This window comes from Athene cunicularia (assembly GCF_003259725.1).
Source record: "Athene cunicularia isolate RWA chromosome 9 unlocalized genomic scaffold, athCun1 chr9_part1, whole genome shotgun sequence".
NCBI lineage: Eukaryota > Metazoa > Chordata > Aves > Strigiformes > Strigidae > Athene > Athene cunicularia.
In genome coordinates, this window is record NW_020799110.1 from 1203109 (window position 1) to 1216048 (window position 12940).

Sequence of the window (12940 nt, forward strand, 5' to 3'; positions counted from 1 at the left end):
TGCTGAACGGCGCCTGCCCGCGGCCGCAGCTCAGCAGGTGGTGGCAGGAGGCGGATTTCCCGTCGCCGTCGGGGTGGTGCTGGGTTTCGTGGGATATTCTGTAGATTCCATACCCTTGCTGGAACGACAGGTTGAACTCGAAACCCCTGCGTTTGGCTAAGCAGAAAGGGAAGAAACATCGGGTTAAGAGGGTCAAACCCAAGAAGAAAAATGAGGTCACATACACAAGGAAAAGGACATTCTAAAACATGGAATAAGATTTAACTACGGACAGAAGAGACAATTCCCAATCCACAAAAAGAACGAATTGCTGAGAGGAAAGGCTTCTCAGATAGTTATTATACTGCCGCCCTAATGCATTCAGAACTTCACACATTCCAGAGTTAATGGATTCCCAGAAACTGCAGATTAGCTGCCATTTCCAAAACCACATGATATATGATGTTGTATGGGATACACTTGAGAAGAAAGTATTTAAATTTTGTAATACTCTTTTTTTTTCACAACCTCTTTCAGCTACATTCCTCACGGTGAAAAACCGCACAAAATGACAAAACATGTCTGAGAATCTGTAACTTACCTTCAATAGTCAAGCAAGAAAAACAGAATTCTATGGTAAAAAAAGATATTTGAAGTATTTACACAATGAAATTTTTGTACAGGAGCAACTGTATCAAACTCTAGGACTGCAACTCTCACTTCTGAGAGATTAATGACTAAATCAACCATTTTTATACACAAATATAACTGCAGCATTATAAATAGGAAATTAAAATTATTTTTCTGTTAAAGTTACTCTTGATAATAATTATGATCGCAAATCAAAAAAATCAGCTATTGCTCTATCTTCCCTCCTGGTAGGCTTCCTTACTGATGTTTTTACCAGAACATATTTATTATATGTTAACAGAGATCTAAGAGATACAGATGTATTTATACAGATGTCTTTAATATCCTGTGGCAGATTTCTAGCCTTCAAACTTTCCATAATTTCCATTTACTGTTGAACAACTGAATTTTTCAGTTGTCCTTTTCAGTTGTCCCAGAAAGCAAACATGCATAAAAATATATGCATAATTTGTGTGTAATGAATGTAAATTTCACTAATAAAGATACTGAAGTTACATTAGTAGGTACAATAAGAATCTATAAAACATTTTCATAAAACCCACTTCTTTCAGAAGAACGACGGAAACTTCCTTTCCTTTGCAATTCAAAACGCAACCCCTCCGTGCAGATACCTGACCGCTGGGGACTGACGCACTTCCTAAGCCACTGTGGCCAGGGAGTCTATAGGAAGGCATCGTGCAGTCTTTTAGCCACAAACATGACAATGTTGTTCATGTTTGCAGAAGCCTAGATGTGTTTTTCACTAGAGATAACTTCATGAAGGGATAGCTCTGTCTTCTGTTTCTCTGACTATTACCACATGATCAAGAGTTTTATGAAAAGAACAAAAATCACGTAACTGCAGGAGACAGGCTGTGGCAGTCAGCATGTGCAGGGATTCCTCCAGCTGGTTGTACAGGGAGGCCCAGAGGAGAACAGGGCTTCAGAAGATTCCAAGAAGGTTACCAGTGAAGGTCTGGCATCCTCTGTTACACCAAGGTAAACTTAATAAAAATGCGGGGAAATATTTTTAGGCAGAAACTGTGTAGGAGTTCCCCAGCTTTCAAGAAGCCGCATGAGCACACTGAGATACAGGCCCCTCCCATAAATCACGTCCTTGGCTACTTGTTTATTGGGTGCTGCTGTGATTTCTGGTTAGTAGCTACAGTGCAGCTGTACAAACAATAGCTCCTCTCCTTCTTATCATTTGCTCGCGATTAGCATGGTTTTTCTCTCCATGACATACAACATGTTTTGCATGGTCCATGTATTTGAGTAGTAGAAGTAGGTACATCTTTACCAGGGGGGGAGAGGAGAGCAAAACTAGGATTCAGAGTCTGTCAGCTTCTGCTAAAAGATCTGACAGTGATCTGGGAAAAATCAAACTTCTCTGCCTCGGCATCCACTGTTTCCATCCAGCTCTCACATTAACGTTGTAAGCCTCATATATTATTCTGAATAATGTTTACGTAACGCAGGTAAATGATTTCAAGGAGCACAAAGTACTGTTACTGACACCACTGTCCTATCCTCTTTACTACAAGATGCATTCCAGCTGCGTGTCACCCTTCCATACTTACTTTTGAGTTTTTCTGAAGACACTGTATAGGAATTCCTCCTGCAATTAATGATGCAGCCACAGGGCAGGTGGATCCAGTGTTCTGACAGGACAAATACTGGGGTGACTGTGGCAGCCAGCAAAGTCAGCAGGAAGCTAAGTGTCTCAAACGACAGGCTCTGATAACCAGTGATGTGCTGGACAACCATTTGTATCTGAAAAGCAGAGCATTTTGAAAAGTAAATCGCTTCAGGCACTCGAGATACTTCCAGGAATAAACAGAACATCTCACTATGAGTATCACACAACTAAAAGACACAGGTTGTCAGGAATGTTTGCTGAGCCAAACAATTTTGTTTCTAACAGAGAGTGGAGAAAACACACTGACAGAGACTCTCATTGTCCTTTTCTCAGAAAAACCCTCGCTTAAGCTGAAGACAGATGCTTGAGCACTATTGAACAACTCACAATCCAACCAACTTAGAAGAGCCTGTTAGCTCAGTCCCTCCCGCATGGTACCGAGGAAGCCCAGCTCCTGCTGGGGAACAGGGCAGAGAGCTCACACCACCCCGGCCACGCTCTGGCCCTGGAGAGAAGTTCAGGAGCTGAGCCTACAGACCCCCCGGGCCAGGGGTAACACCGCCCCAGCCCCGTGTTCCCTGTTCTCAGCAGACCCCTTTCCACTTACACATGAACGTACCTGTTCCCAAATGCTCCAGTGCGCACACACGGACAGCACTCCTCCCCCCTCCCCCAGTGCTACCGAGATTACAAAGATGCAAGCAAACCTCATTTTTTTCTAAAAACTCCCATTTTTTTAACCAGTCTGGCAAAGGACATGACTCACAGCTGTGTGGAGGGGCAGGAGAGCTAGCTTAGTGCGACCCAGAGCCCATAAAGCTGAAGAAATGCCTGTCAGCTGGCAATACAAAAGGGTGGCCCTAATTCGTCCCTGTATTCAGGGGATACAGATGAGGTGATGATGGAGTACTGATGAATCAGGCCCTGCCAAACGCCCTGACAGCCAGTTAAATCCATGGAGTGACACAGACCTGTTTAAAAGGACTTGCTGGCACAAACTATACTATAAAGAACAATCCCAATGGCTACTGTTCATCTCTTTCAATACAAAGCACAGTGACTCACATCCCATTTAAATGTAACTAAACATTAGAAAGTAAAGCAATCTGACAAGTTACCATCATTGGAAGCCAGAGAATGACTTTTGTCAACGCAAGAATCAGCGAGAATCGTTTCTGAGCAAAGCCCACGGTGAAGCTCCTGCTCTGTGTGCTGTCTGTGCAGCGGGGCTCCAGTGCACCGCTCTCAGCCCCCCCTTCCCTAAAAACTGCCTCCGAGCTTGCACACGTGTTTTGGAAATGCTTCAGGGTTTGATCCACAGGGTCCAGCGGTGACAGAGGTGGGGTAGCAGCACTGCAGCCTGCAGGTGTCCCAGGGGTGATGTAGCCTCGAGAGATTTCCTGGTAATCAATGTGCAGTAGCTGTTGCTCATCTGAGCACAACAGCTGGTAAGTTAGAGGAACAGACAGCACTGTGAGGAGGCAAAAGCACAGCGAGTAGACAACAAATAAAAACAAGATGTAGGAACTGGCACAGTCTGGGAAGCAGCCCCAGGAGGTGGGGATGTACTTGCCCCAACCACAGAGAGGCAAAACGCAGATCAGCAAACTGACAATCCAGATGGTAAGGATGGCCCATACCACGCTCACTCGTCGCTTGGAAGTGCTGCAGCTCATCGTCCCGGTTTTGTTGATGGTGTAGAAGTTGAAGGAAACTATAAGACACCCCTTCAGGTTGCTAGAAATGCCCTGGAATAAATATATAAGCGCTGAGGTGGTGCACAAAGGCTGGGGGAGGACATCACTTGACCACTGGGTGAGCATGAAGATAATCACTGGCACAATGCTGATCAAATCATCTATTGACAAAGAGGTCACAATCATTGAAACTGAGGTTTTGGTTTGCATTTTCAGCAGGGAAACTAGTGAATAAATGCTGCCTAGAAGTGCTGTGAATGCTATGATAAAAGTCAGGCAGAACAGAAAGACATTCAAAGTTCTCTGCTCACTAGGCTTATCCATAATGTTATGATTTTCAGCGATGAAGCTCGTCCCGTTGAGTGACAAATTACTAGGCGTTACCGACATTGTCCTTGGCAATTTTTTTTTGCCCTCTCACTGACTCTGCAAGTTTTCACTAGCTGAAACCAGAACTGTTAGCTCCACATCACAAGTTTCTTTGTTTTCCTGGACTCTCTTTTTTGGCATCTGATGAAGAAATAATCAGGTGAAAGTACCCTTGATAACCAGAACAACTCATGCTCTTGAAAAATCAGGCAACAAGGAAGTATCAAAGGTGCTGAAAAAAATGCAAGTCTTCATAATCCTTTCAGCATTGGAAAATGGTTCATTCAGGCTCTTCAGGTAATAACACGCCATTCACTTTTGACAGATATCAGGCAACGTGCCTTACTCACGAGTTCAGGTGAAACGAAGGCAGAATATCAGGTATGTTCAAGCTCTAGTAGCTCAGGGAGAAACATAGTAGAAATGAGAGGCTGTTGGATTCACCCTGCGCTGTTCTGAGCTGCAGGAGGGAGGAGTCAGATGCAAGCAGGATAGCAGAGACGAGGGGAGCGAGTATCTTCTCAGACAGAGCTGCCTCTTAGCTGGATCAGAAGACTGAAACAGTGTCCCTGCTAAGCCACACCTCCGATGCTGCCACTGAAATCCAATGCAAATACTCAGATCTGATGTCAGCTGAAAATGTCATTCCTGTAAAGCCCACGGCAGCTCCAGGGCTGTGCATCACGAGCTGGAGTGCTGCTTTTATTCTTTCGCGCTTCTGCACTCCAAGCTTAGCGTGGGGAAAAGCTGCAGGAGCCTTTTATGAAGACGAAGCAGAAGGGGTGTGTCTGCTCTGCCTTTTTGTATTCCTACTCCCACCGCAAGTGTGCCTGTGTGTGTGCACACTCACACGGACACTACCCGTATAGTTACACAGTCACAACCCGACATGCATGGCATTCATGGCCACGCACGTTAGCCAGGTGCTGCCTGCCTACACGGTATCTCAACTCAGTCTGGGGTTTATAAAACTTTCATTCCCCGCAGGATTCAAATCTGAGCCACATCAAACGCTGACTCTCTGCTCCAGCTGAATACACGGATGGAATCACAGCCTAGCGCGTTTCCGCAGGTTGTGAACGTTTTAAGAAAGTGCAATACCAGTGAAACTTATCAGCTGACAAAATTCCCAGCACTCCGATGTTAAGTGGGCAGAGAGGCTTGATGCAACCTTCTCTGAGCAGCCTGGGCTAGTGGAAGGTGTCCCTGCCCCTGGCAGGAGAGTGGGAACTGGATGAGCTTTAAAGTCCCTTCCAACCCAAACCATGCCGTGATTCTCGGAGGACTCTGCCTCTCTTTTCTTTTTGGCACCAAATCGAGTTCAAATACACAATGGGGATGCAGGACAAACAGTTTCTGATTAGGGGCAATATTGTAACTTGCTTGTCTGGGTAACATTACAAATCCACTCAGTTAGAAATCTTGTTATTAACAACCTGATCCTCGCTCAACTCTACCCACTCTGAAATGCACTGGAATAAATATATACATATAAAAGCCACGCACTGGAGCACTCGGGTGTGCTCCGTCCTGCCAGGGCCCAGGGCAGCGGGTCTCCAGGGCCCAGGGCAGAGGTTCTCAGGGGCCCAGGAGCCCAGGCGGGGCAGGCGGTGGAAGAGAACACGCGGCTGCATCGTGTGACAAGAGCCCACAATACCCAGGTCAGAGCTAAGGGCAATGACAACGTACCTGAGCAACCCCTCCTTCCCTTCCGATTTCCAAGCTGCCCTGCGTGGCGCTGGGAATGCTTATGCCCCACAACAGGCTGGGTCTTCCAGTCAACCCCAGGCGCCCCGTGCAGGACCTGTCGTAAAGCCATGCTCCTCCTACGCAGCCTGAGCAGGAGCCTCTGCCTCTCCGCTCTCCCTTCCACATGGCAGCTGCCTCTCTGTTGAGGGCTCTGCAGTATTTATCAGGACCAACTGCCAACCCTCACGTCAGGAATTTGCAGAAGAGGAGCATCTACCCTGACTTCCACACAAGGCACAGTCCTGGATCAGGACCATCCATCTGGCCTTTAACTGTACAGGATTTGACTTGGCTTTTGTGATTTATCTCTCCTGCTGGACTATTGATTGTTAATCTGTGCTGTGCCAGCTAAAGGCCAGGGCTCATTTCCTTCTATTTACAAATCACAGTCACCTCTGCCCCTGCAAGTCAACTTTAAATTAAGCTCGGCATTCTAAATCTTAACAGTGTGAGCCTGGTCAGAAGTACAGTCAAGAGATAAGGAGACAAAGAAGCAACATTCATCCTTGCTTGGAACTTTATTTTTTAGCCTGGCTTCCTCAGGAGACATATGACCACACTCTCTGTGGGTATATGTGTACACAGGTCTCTCTCTTTCACTCCCCATCCCTCAATTCCTTTTGACAAAATGATCATTTTCATCTCAATCTGACAGCGTCACAGCTATTAAGTTCCCACAAGTTTTACGAAAATGAGCAGCTGATCAGAGGAGACTGATCACGGCAGGCTGCAGCAGAGTTCCCTCTTCGTTAGAAACTAGTGAATGCAAAGCACAGGCTTTAGAAATACTCCAACCATAAAGAAAGCTTCAGCTGAAATTTCAATTAACCTGGATGCTAAACTGCAGGAAACCAGCTCCACTCACTCTGGCATGTCTTAGTGCTTCCTGATACATGATCAGTTACTTCCATTCTTAAATTCCCAGTTTCCATTGCCTGTGCCATCTTCATTTGCTCTTGCCACACTACTGCTGAGTGTTTAGAAACAGTTTTAATGATGCTTGGATAATTTATTTTCTCTACTTTGGAAAATATTCCTCCTGTATCCTGAGTCATTATGCCTACTCTGGATATCCAATAGTCCTGACGGCAGATACCAACCACAAATTTTCTGAAAGTTCCCTCGGTACAATTCCCTTCCTGTACTTTACTGACCTTGCACACACAGCCTCTGGGCCTCTCTGCAGCTTTTTTGACACTTTGGTAAGAGCAGTCCACTCTGTGCCTTCCATTTGTATTTGGAATGAAATGCTTGTTAGTGTTTTTAAGAAGAAAATCACTTTTATTTATCACCATACCCATTCAAGGCAGATGACGTATTACTCACTTCAGCTTACCTTCCCACAGAATGCATTTTATTATAGGAACTGCACCTTGTCATTCGCTGTGGCAGCTTTTACCATAACTTACAATATGGTGAAATGTTCTTTCCTCTGGTCATTTCACAGTTATAAACTGAAGGTCTTGGGAGTGATGAATTCAAGCAGTTTTCCTTCTTATTTATCTTTCTTTAACATGACTGATAAGTTCCAACAAAACATGTACAGAAAGACCAGTTTCATCTTAAAACTAAAGATAAAATTCAGCTGTAGTAAGACACAAGCAACTCTACAAAGAGAAGCATGATTTTCCACACAGCTGTGCCTCCAGGGAGTGGACTTGCACACCCCAGTAAGGTCTAAGCTCCAAAAATTCTCTCGTGGCTGGGGCAAATGAACCTGAATTACATCCTCTGGTCTCTTCTAAAGGCTGAGTTTATATTGGAGCCTTTCAAAAATTACAGGAACACTACCTTTGCAATTGTAATTTCACTTTCAAATTTCTCTGAATTTTGTGAACAGACTTAACAAGGTCCGAGGTGGCAAGGACAGGTAATGGAGCAGAGAGGTAGACAGTGTCATCACAACCCCTCTTCTCCCAAATTTTCTGAAGAAACACTGCTAGAATGAGTAATACAGCGCTGCCAGAAAGTCATGGACAATGCTCTTGCCAAAACCAAGAGAAAGAAAAAGACACCTCTGTCTGCTGCTGTGTCCTTGCTTTGGACTGTGTCAAGGCAGGCATGAATTTGTAGATGAAGATCCTTATTACCTATTCCCTCTCTTCTCTGCATTAAGCCTCCTGAATTATGGGAGGTTCCTAATACACATACTGTCCTCTGCAGTATAGGTATATATTCTTTATCCTGGTGTGAATTGTCTTTGCTAAGGGATGATCACAAAGAGAAACTGCATTAGGCATGGAAATCTCCTCTCTGGCCTCATTTCAAACAACACTGCACAACGATGTCTCTCTAAAGGAAGAGTCAGCACTACTTGAGAGTCTATGAAAGGATTTGTAAGAGACACACTGCATGTAACAATTCAGAAATGCTTGTAAAGAGAATCAAATAGTCACCATTCATGAAATACAACTACCAAATAGGGTATTAAAATTTTATCCTATTTAGTGTATGAGTCACATTTTATTTTCATACTTGCACTAAGCTAAGCTTTGACTTCTGGTTTTGCTTCCTTTTGTCACTCAAGAGAGGCAAGGTTATTACAGCAGCTGTACAAATATTTCATTTCCGAAGGTGATATAACCTCTGTGCCAGGCATAAATGTATATGTAGAAAATTCTGTAAACGTCTTTGTAATTTTTTCCTCAATAGCATGTGAAAGTAGATGGTTTATTTTTTTTTTCTATAATTTTTTTAACAGATTTTTGGAAGATAGCAAACTAAATGATCATTTTTGGTCTACTGGAGTCAGACATCACATTCAGATACAAGATGGTTAAACTGCAGCTAATTATTTCATCCAGTTATTTGCCTCAGATGAATTAAATCAATGATGGCTTCTAATAAAAGAGTTACTCTAATACTTAATCCACTTCCGCCGCAGCTGTATTGCTGTGCTGTAGGAAAAGGGTGCTTACTGCTCTGGAGCAACTGGAGCAATGTAAATCAGGAGTAATTGCATTAAACCTAAAGATATGATTTAACTTATGTGCTCATTATGGGCTAGACTGCCCCAGCTCTAACTCAAGCCAGAGAACCTTGCTGTGCAGATGCTCCTTTCAAAACCCCGGGTTATCGTTACTCGCAGTGGCACGTCCCGTCCCGTCCCATCCCATCCCTCCACGAGGAAGCACCTCTCTGTGCAGCCAGGCCAGTCCTACGCAGTGCCTGCTGCCAGAGCTCCCCAACTTTAGGGTTTTGCTTCTGTGCTGTAAACACAGACAGTAAATTGAGACTTCGATGAACTGAACGTTTTTGGAGAATTGCAGAATTAGCAAGAGACAAATGGAAGTAGAAGTGAGTAAGCCCCAAAGTGTTCCCTGGGTGAGGTCTGATCATGCTGTGCATCTCTCCCCAGGACTTTCAGGAGCCTGCAGACCCCACACCAGTGGGGAAGGGAAACAGTGCTGGCGCCTCGGCGAGGCTGGCAGGAAACAAAATGGCTGAGATGAGAATGAATCCGTCCGGGCTGCACTGTGCACGCGCTACCAGAGATCATTATGTGCTGTTATTTGGGAAATGCCCAAAGTGGGACCAACTAGAAGAGAAACAAGCAATTATAAAATAATCATTCCAGGATGGCAATGCTGAAAGGGAAGAGCTATTAAGTAGGCAGTGTATTCAAGGAGGGGAAGGGGACGCTTCTCGTCAGGAAGGTGCTGTTTCTCTAGTGGATGGCAAGGCAGAGATGGGAGCAAAATGCGCAGCTACCAAAGTGGAGAGAAGCTCAATTCTAGACAGCATGGAGAGTAAGACATTCTGCTAGGTGTGGCGTAATTGCTCTCTCGAGACAAGACACTTCACAATGTCACTTTTATTGAGCAGCCACTGGCTCACCAAATTGATAGGAGGAGACAGACAGCTAGCAGGGAGGCAATTCTTCAGTACAGCTCCTCACAGTAACTGTTTGCTTTCTAATAGAGAGCACAGCAGGCTATGAATATAATTCATGGAACAGCATGATATGAATGCTTTTAATTTTTCTGCGCAGCACTACTAGCAGGAGAACACCCGTAATGCAGCTGTATTAGCGCAATCATACCTAATCACTGAATAAATCCAGCAAATGTAACACTGGGCTCGGTAATCACTCCTATTTTAGACACTGCAAAATGTATGGAGCGTCTTGGGGAAAAAGCAAACGTTGTGTGGTCTAGCAGGAGCTGGGCAGCAGTAATGCCCCATGACTGTGAACTGCACTGACAGAGTTAACTGGGAATCCAAACAGCTGGGCAGAAACAATTACCCCTTTCTGAAGGAAATTTAAAAAAAAAAGAAGGCGGCATATGCCTTTGAGTGACCCAGCTATGACCCCATCTGGAAGCAGCAGGAAAATCAGCTGTATATGTAGAACTTTCTCCAATAGTAATAAAATTAATGACTGCAAGAGCCATTTGTAATAGTGCTTGCACATTTCTCTGCCTGCTGCACAGTCTCAAGAGCTCTGCAGTGGGTTGCCTTAGTCCTTCGTTTCTCTTTCCATCGTTACTTCCTCATCATCCTCTTTCCCATTCACCTTCACGGAAGGCAGAATGAGCAGATCAGGAAAATCAGCCCCAGGAGTTAGGATGAAATCAAGTTTTAATGAGCAAAGATTGAAAGCTCTGGAACCAAACTCTGCCTCTAGAGGACTCGGAACTTTTATCTGCCAGTTATCATTGCTTTTGCCTATACTGCCAAAACTATCAGCTTTCTAGCAGTGACCTGTTTCTTGAAAACATACTATTATTCACCAAATATTTTTGCAAGGCCAGTGTTTTACATGTTGCTTTACCCTGAAACCTCAAATATAAATGCTATCATAAATGATAGCCAAGGAATGTGGACAACACATAGGGCAGAGCTTACTGCAGGTAAAACCAAAGAAAACATCTTTTCTTCTTCAAAAAAAGGCAATCCTGTCTATTCTGAACATGTTACAAAGACTATGTAACTTTACTTTAAGGGGCTTTACTTTAAGGGAAGAGATGACTTTTGTGCAGCACACTAGTAGTTCTCCAAATAAGCAGAGCAGCAGAAAGGTGCTGCTCCTGCCCAGAGGAGGAGCCGCTCTGCAGGAAGACACCAGCCATTCGCCAGCCACAAGGAGAACGAAGAGGTTTCTTTTGCTCACCAGTTAGGGAAGGCTGCCTTAGTGATTTTCCCAGGGCTTCCTTAGGAAGACTTCTATTCTGACTTGAAGTGTTGGGAAAGTTTGGAAAAACAGGAAAAAAAAGAGTCTGGGGTAAAGCTGAAAAAACCCACAACTGACTCTATAAAAGAAATACAGGAGATCAAGTAAATCTGTGAATTTCAGATATTCTACAAGACAGCTTAAAAAAAACCAATAAATGTTTCTTTTCTGTAGCTTTAATAAAGTTGAGAAGATATAAAAGTCATATGGGCTGAGAATACACGTGCTGGCTCCAGCCACTGCTTTCTGCGATAGCTGTGTTCTGGAGTCCCTCAAAATCACACTTCATAACGTAGCCACATCCTCTAACTTCTTCCCCAAAGGGTAACCAAACGTGCGTGGTTTTTAGAGTACTGAATAAAGAAAGGGCTGCTAATTAATTTTGAGTGACAGTAAAAAGGTCTATTAGCTTTGCTGATGTAAAGGATGACTGGGTTTGTGTTGGAAAGGGTGAAGAAGGTAGTGAAAGAGGATACTGGAATACAAAATGAAATCTTTCTTCTTATGGAAGAATTCTTTTTTAATGACCTCATCAAAAGGACAGTGTTTTCATCAAATCTGAAGAAGAGCAAGGAAGGAATACTGCAGATTACAAAATAACTCAGCTGTGCTTTCCAAATATCTCTCACTAGGTGGGTACATGTTTGAGAAAGAAAATGTTTACTTCAGATTATAATGCTTTTTAGTTTCAGATTCTTCTAAACAAACTTCACTTTTCAGTAATTGGATTTTTGTCTGCAAAGTATTTATAAAAAACATTGTGCAAGACCAAAGTTCACCAGATCATGAGGCAACGCAACCTGAAGAGATTTTTGGTCTTTCTCCTGTCAGCTCCCTCAGGTACATGAAGCAAGGCAGCAACACTATTCCGCACTGCCGAGACAGTTACACCTCGCTCTGCTGGTTACCCAGCTCTAGCTCCAGTGTTCCTGCACAGCACCAATACTCTGGGTAACAGACACTATTGTTCTTCCCCCATGAGTTGTACAAAACCTTTGCTAAAATGCAAACAGTTAATCACAGAATCAAATGATGGTCTGGTTGGGAAGGGACTTAAAGCCCACCCAGTTCCACCCCACCACCACCGGCAGGGCCACCTTCCCCCAGCCCAGGTTGCACAAAGCCCCGTCCAACCTGGCCTTGAACCCTTCCAGGGAGGGGGCAGCCACAGCTGCTCTGGGCAGCCTGTGCCAGGGCCTCACCCCCCTCCCAGGGGAGAATTTCTGCCTTAGATCTCATCTACATCTCCCCTCTCTCAGTTTAAAACTGTTCCCCCTCATCCTGTCCCTTCTCCCTTTCTTGCAGCCCCTTTCAGCCCTGGGGGGCCGCTCTAAGGTCTCCCCGGAGCTTCTCTTCCCCAGCTGAACCCCCCAACTCTCCCAGCCTGTCCTCACAGGGGGGCTCCAGCCCCCCCAGCATCTCCGTGGCCTCCTCTGGCCCCGCTCCAGCAGGTCCGTGTCCTTCTGCTGTTGGTGCCCCAGAGCTGGACCCAGCCCTGCAGGGGGGTCTCCCAGAGCGGAGCAGAGGGGACAATCCCCCCCTGGCCCTGTGCCCCCCCTGCTCTGGGTGCAGCCCAGCACACGGGGCCTTGCTGGGCTGCGAGTGCCCGTTGCTGCCTCACAGGCAGTTTTCCATCCCTCAAGCCCACCAAGTCCTTCTCCTCAAGGGCTGCTCTCAAACCACTCCTCGCCCAGCCTGGGTTTG

At 45.1% G+C, this 12940-nt stretch overlaps 1 protein-coding gene across 1 annotated transcript in view; it reads right to left on the reverse strand.

The window, feature by feature from the left end:
- Nucleotides 1–4359, reverse strand: part of GPR149 (G protein-coupled receptor 149) — a 26012-nt gene extending 21653 nt beyond the window's left edge. Inside the window, exons 1-3 of the mRNA XM_026854762.1 lie at nt 3367–4359; nt 2190–2382; nt 14–156 (exon numbers count right to left, since the gene is read on the reverse strand). Of these exons, the coding sequence (XP_026710563.1) occupies nt 14–156; nt 2190–2382; nt 3367–4335 (1305 nt within the window). The 5' untranslated portion in view covers nt 4336–4359. The remainder of the gene's footprint in view (nt 1–13; nt 157–2189; nt 2383–3366) is intronic.
- Between the last annotated feature and the right edge of the window lie 8581 nt (nt 4360–12940).